This window comes from Papaver somniferum, chromosome 9 (assembly GCF_003573695.1).
Source record: "Papaver somniferum cultivar HN1 chromosome 9, ASM357369v1, whole genome shotgun sequence".
Taxonomy (NCBI): domain Eukaryota; kingdom Viridiplantae; phylum Streptophyta; class Magnoliopsida; order Ranunculales; family Papaveraceae; genus Papaver; species Papaver somniferum.
The window spans coordinates 57,121,478-57,126,742 of NC_039366.1; the positions used below are offsets into that span (position 1 = coordinate 57,121,478).

The following is a 5,265-nucleotide window of genomic DNA, read 5'->3' on the forward strand; positions in this document are numbered from 1 at the left end:
ATGGAGGCTGGCTGGCAGCGCAACTGACATCACGGGTAGAGACTGGCTGGCAGTGCGATAGAGTACTTAGTTGGAATTTGGTTGGCAACACCGCTGACAACATGAGTGGAAACTGCATGGTAGCACCATTGACAACATGGATGGAAACTGCATGGCAGCACCATCGGGAACACGGCCTTGACATTGACCGATGGTTGACATTGACCATTGACCGGTCATTGAATATAATACTGGGCAGGTTGGTGGGCCGCTTCGGTTGACTGGTTAGCGGGCATGGATGAGGGCCAAAAGATGATTCAATTACCAATTGGGCCCATTATGTGGCAATTTTATTTATGGTACAAACATCGCCCCCTCTTAACCTCCAACTTGTTGGGGGTTAAGAAAATTTCGTTTCCCTTGGTCAATGTCAAAACTCGCCCCCAAGTGTGGATTATCACTACACCAAAACAGACATTTTGTTACACAAATAAGAGTGACTTCTTATTTATTGTCACACATATAAGTGTAATAAATATGGTGTTTGTCTTTTGTCACACATTAGTGGTGACACTTATAAGTGTGACATAAATTAATTAAAGTCACACTAAATTGTGTTACCAAGGTTTCGCACATATTAGTGTAACAAATTTAGGATAAAATTAGAAGAAAAAGAAATCTGGATCCCTCCCTCCCCCCCCCCCCCCCCCCCCCCCTAATTCGAGATGCTTGCGCTCCCTCACTCAAACAATCACATGAAAGTATCACAAAAACCATTGTATTCATTGAAAGTGGGTACAAGTCAAAGAAGTGTATAAGCTACAAGTATAAGAGTTGCTGAAAACCAACGGAAACGAAGATTGCATTTGCACTATAATTTACAATATCATACCATCACAACGCAGTTTAGACCATCACTCCATGACAATTAACTTAATTACAATTGTCTTAATAGTGACCTGGTCCATCAGTGCATATACCTAACCACACGACTATATCCTTTCCTTGCATTCTTTTACAGCCCAGCAATGCGAATCACTAACGGATCCATATACTATTTAGGATGTGGTGCAGCAGAGGGGTCTACATCTGCAGATGTTAACGAAGGTCTTCCTGCACAGAGCATACAAAGTAAAAGGACATAAAAAATCTAGACATAGGTAAAGCTCAGAAATTGATCGATACTATAATTCAAAATAAAAATGAAAATGGGAATGATAATGGAGACACTGGTTAACATGGTAGTTAGCACCGCTTAACGCTGGTAAAGGGGGATTTTTCATGTCACTGTTTTGAACTTGAGATTCTGAAAATTCAAAGTTCAACCTTAGCATCAATATGTAAACAATCTACTGCATTGATAAAGTCATTAATATATCTAAGTGGTTAATGCATAAGGTTTTGAACGCAACTATGATATTTAAATAGAAATGCAATATAAACTGCAATCACGTGTTATTATTTTTAGTGTAAGTGTACGGAAACAAAGAGAAGATGTGGATTATGGATGGTGATAGGAAACCAAACCTCTTCCTTTCCTTCTTTTGAAATAGTGAAGGCTTCATGCTTTACTACGGAATTCACTGACCAGTTACTCATCCCCACCTTTTAACAAGCCTGCAAGAACTCCAACAACATGTTCCATTACCTGACACAGCATTTAGAAAGTGATTTAGATCTAGAAATTGTTCCAAGGGTGGTTTATTCTGTTTAAATAGTTAGGAACTTCGCTTCTACAATAGCACTTCATTCAAACAAATATTCAGTTCTTTGCTGGATCTTGTTTTTCATTCCTAATAAAAATTCTAACAACTAGCAGAACCACCAATCAGCGCTAACTGCAAGAGGCCTAGGAACTAGATTCTTTTAATATTTTTTTTTGTACCATTTAAACATATATGGATCATTAACGTAGTACGAGTACACTGATTATGAGTGAAAAACAAAAGACTAGCTGGTGAATGTGTATATACCCATTTTCACAAGAATTTTATCCAGCTTTCCTCAACGAGTGTGTCCTCTTTATGATTTTCATAATGTCCTCAATTAATTTAGTATTAATATAAGACTTGTGAGATTATAGTAAAAGATAAAGCAAAGCAACAACTCAAAACTGCAAATTTGAAAAGAAGGAAAATATAAACGCACAAATGGATTTGTTACAACGCCTTTGCTGCTGCTAACTTGTACAGGTAACTTTTTTTATCTGAGGACTTGTACACAACCATATAAAATCAACAAGGGCTTGTACATGTAACTTCTTTTATTAGGACTTGTACAGAACCACATAAAATCTTGTCTAGCAATAGGTATACTTTTGTGAGGAATGGAGAAGATATGAGGAATGTAGTTAGACATACCTCTTGATATGAACTACAAAAATATCCACATGACAGAAGGGGAAATGTAGCCATCAAGAATGGATTAATTTTTAATAAGATATGCTCAGCCCTGTTCCCAACTTCTCATAACAGTTTGAATTGAAATTAGTTAGAATTCAAAATATTTTCATGGAACATTATCCTCAGTAAGCATTGTTAGAGTGATGAACTAATTTATCAAAAGCGAACCACATAGTGAAAAGGAACCAACAACGGAAACACAAAAGTTCAGTTTTGTTAAACCTTGAAAACATTCGCAGCTCAAGCCAATTGAAGGAAATGATGTTGCACAACAACGATTGTTATCTCTGTCCCATCCCCTTACCAAAAAGGGAAACAAACAAAAGAAAAATCAGAAATTCACAAGTAAACATAACTAGATGACTGCTGCAGCAGTGGGAGGCCGACGAAGAAACAAATGTTGGACAATTCCATCAAACTCTTACATGGTATGCACTCCATTTTCTGCTTGACACTGCTCATAAAATTGTGCGAAACCCAAGTCACCTATAAATTTCTTGCACATTTATCATACCACTGTTTATACATGTAAGGTTTTACGGGTATATAATACCTCCTGATAAATCATGTCAAGCCTCATTCCCAACAATGCCCATGTTCCCCAGGTCTCAAACCAAAGAAGTCCAACACATTCCGCTAGCATACGAACCACAGAAGATGTGCGATAATGTTATCAAGATTTCCTTCCACTAGATCAACCAACGACATGACAGCAGCAAAAACATGGTTAAGAAGGTGTCAGATTTCTGCAGCGCAAAAAAAGGATCCCAACGGAAAGACCCTGAACTGTCTTGAATCTGTGAATGTAATGTCATGAATCTGATTTGTAAAGCAGAAACAAACAAGAATAGAAACAAAATTGGTTGTAATCGGAGGGAACCTTTGTAGTCTAACAAAAATTGGAAGAAGTTAAGAGTCTTGAAAAAGCTTCCACCCTTGAAGCAGCAGCTTCAGGGACTGAACAACCATTTTCTACAACACCATTTTCTCCTGCCGTGGGTGTAGATCTTTAGAGCAGTGACTTCAGACTGCAAACAAAATGTAAATTTAGCCCTTCAGTTTTCATCACAAGAAAATAGTTAGTAAACTACAAGGCCAATGAATCGCCCATCGACAATTGAAAACAACAAAAGTTACTTCCAGATTGGGTAACTAAAACGAAGTTTAATATGATGCATAGTTTAGTAGTACATAACAGAAAATACCACTTTTTTATTCAACTGTAAAGTCAAAATACATTACCTGATGCAAAAGACATATGACGGTTCCTTGTAACTCTACAAATGAAATAACAAATTTAAAGATTAATACGAATACCAGAAGTTGTTTAGCAGTAGTAGAGTCGTGAACTAAAACATCAACTCCATTCCCAGCAAATTGAGGTTCTTCAGATTAACTTCACAATCGGCCAATAATGTATCTTCACCATTCCCATCAAGCATCAGCATCAATGCAATGGGTATAAGAATTGTAATAATCTCCTTAAAAGTATCTGATCCATAGCAGTGAATCAGTGAGCATGAAAAAAAATGACTAGAGGAGATTTATCAACCTTAAATAAACGTAACTAATTGATCAAAACCTCTTTAAAACGCAAAACGAAAACCAAATTTAAGGCACATGACAATTAGTTCATTGAGACATTTTATCAAACAGCAATAGAGTAATACTGTTTACTTATCCTTTGGCAGTGACGATCAAAGTAATAATGGAGAAAATCTGAAAAAGGATAATTCTGATATCACGAAGAATGAGTAGAGGGAGATCAAAGCAAGAGCTGTGCTTTTTGGGTTAGCCTGATATTCGAAATTTGATATAAGTGGAGAAAGATGGAAGTATAGAGATGTGAAGAACATTACCTTATGAAATTTCTCTGCTTTTTCTATAGATATGATGAAGAAATCAATGGATTCTGATCGATGTAATGGAAATTTTGAAGAACTCTGAACTACCAATTTGTTCGTTTGAGTGTATTCAATCGGATTGGTGAACAGTTCGTTTGATTATCTCAAAATTATTCTTAATTTTGTGAAATTGAGAATTCAGAAAAAATTCCTTGGGACAAACTTTGTGACGGACAAATTACCTTCAAGCTCAATAGAATAGACCTGCTGTGTTTCATCAAATAATAGAAGAAACCAACAATTGGAAAAATTAGGGCTCTTCATGGTCGGTTTTGGTTCGGTTTCTAGCCAAACCAAAACCGAAACCAATATTATTGGTTTCTAAAAATCTAAACCAAACCAATCCATTAACCATTGGTTCGATTTCCAAATGGTTCCAGTTGGTTTCGGTTTGTCCCAGTGGTTTTTGGTTAACCAATAATTATATCAAACTAAAAAAAATACACAAATTTACAGATAAAAAAATCGTAGTTGCCGATAGTATTGGTTTACACAAATATACAGACAAAAGAAAATCAAGAATAGTTAAAGCTTACTCTAATTCTAGAGATCAAATGAAGATATATAATATATCTTAATTTAGATATTGACAAATAAAAAAGAAGGAAGACGGGAAGAAAAAAGTCGAGTAGCAGCAGCTGTAGTTGGGGGTGGAGAAGGGAGGCGGCTGAGAGAAAGAGAAAGAGGGAGAGTATCATAATGAAATATTAGATTTAGGGTTTCTATTTATCCTCTAAATTAATGGGTAGAATCTAATACTTTTAAATCGACGGTAGAAATTAAGTTTAAAAATTAATCGGTTCCCCAATGGTTTTTGGTTCGGTTTTCAGGTCAAACCAAAACCAAACCAGTAATGTCGGTTTTTCAACATTTTTTACCAAACCAATCCAAATCTAAATGGTTTGGTTCGGTTTCTTGCTTATTGGTCTGGTTCGGTCGGTTTCCAACGGTTAACCGACACCATGTTCAGCCCTAGGAAA

The 5,265-nt window shown here is 36.3% G+C and overlaps 1 protein-coding gene across 17 annotated transcripts; it reads right to left on the minus strand.

The window, feature by feature from the left end:
* Positions 1-746: 746 nt before the first annotated feature.
* Positions 747-4,528, minus strand: LOC113313969. Of its 17 annotated transcripts, XM_026562744.1 has the most exons (7): positions 4,241-4,528; positions 2,935-3,873; positions 2,807-2,835; positions 2,604-2,680; positions 2,340-2,440; positions 1,507-1,627; positions 747-1,092 (listed from the first exon to the last, which is right to left on the minus strand). In XM_026562744.1, the coding sequence occupies exons 2-6, from the start codon at positions 3,022-3,024 to the stop codon at positions 1,571-1,573; spliced, it is 354 nt and encodes a 117-aa protein (XP_026418529.1). In that variant the 5' UTR covers positions 3,025-3,873; positions 4,241-4,528; the 3' UTR covers positions 747-1,092; positions 1,507-1,570. The 17 variants fall into 17 exon arrangements, 1 of the variants encoding a protein (XP_026418529.1); XR_003342176.1 differs by lacking the exon at positions 2,340-2,440 and having other exon boundaries at positions 2,604-2,668; XR_003342175.1 differs by lacking the exon at positions 2,340-2,440.
* Between the last annotated feature and the right edge of the window lie 737 nt (positions 4,529-5,265).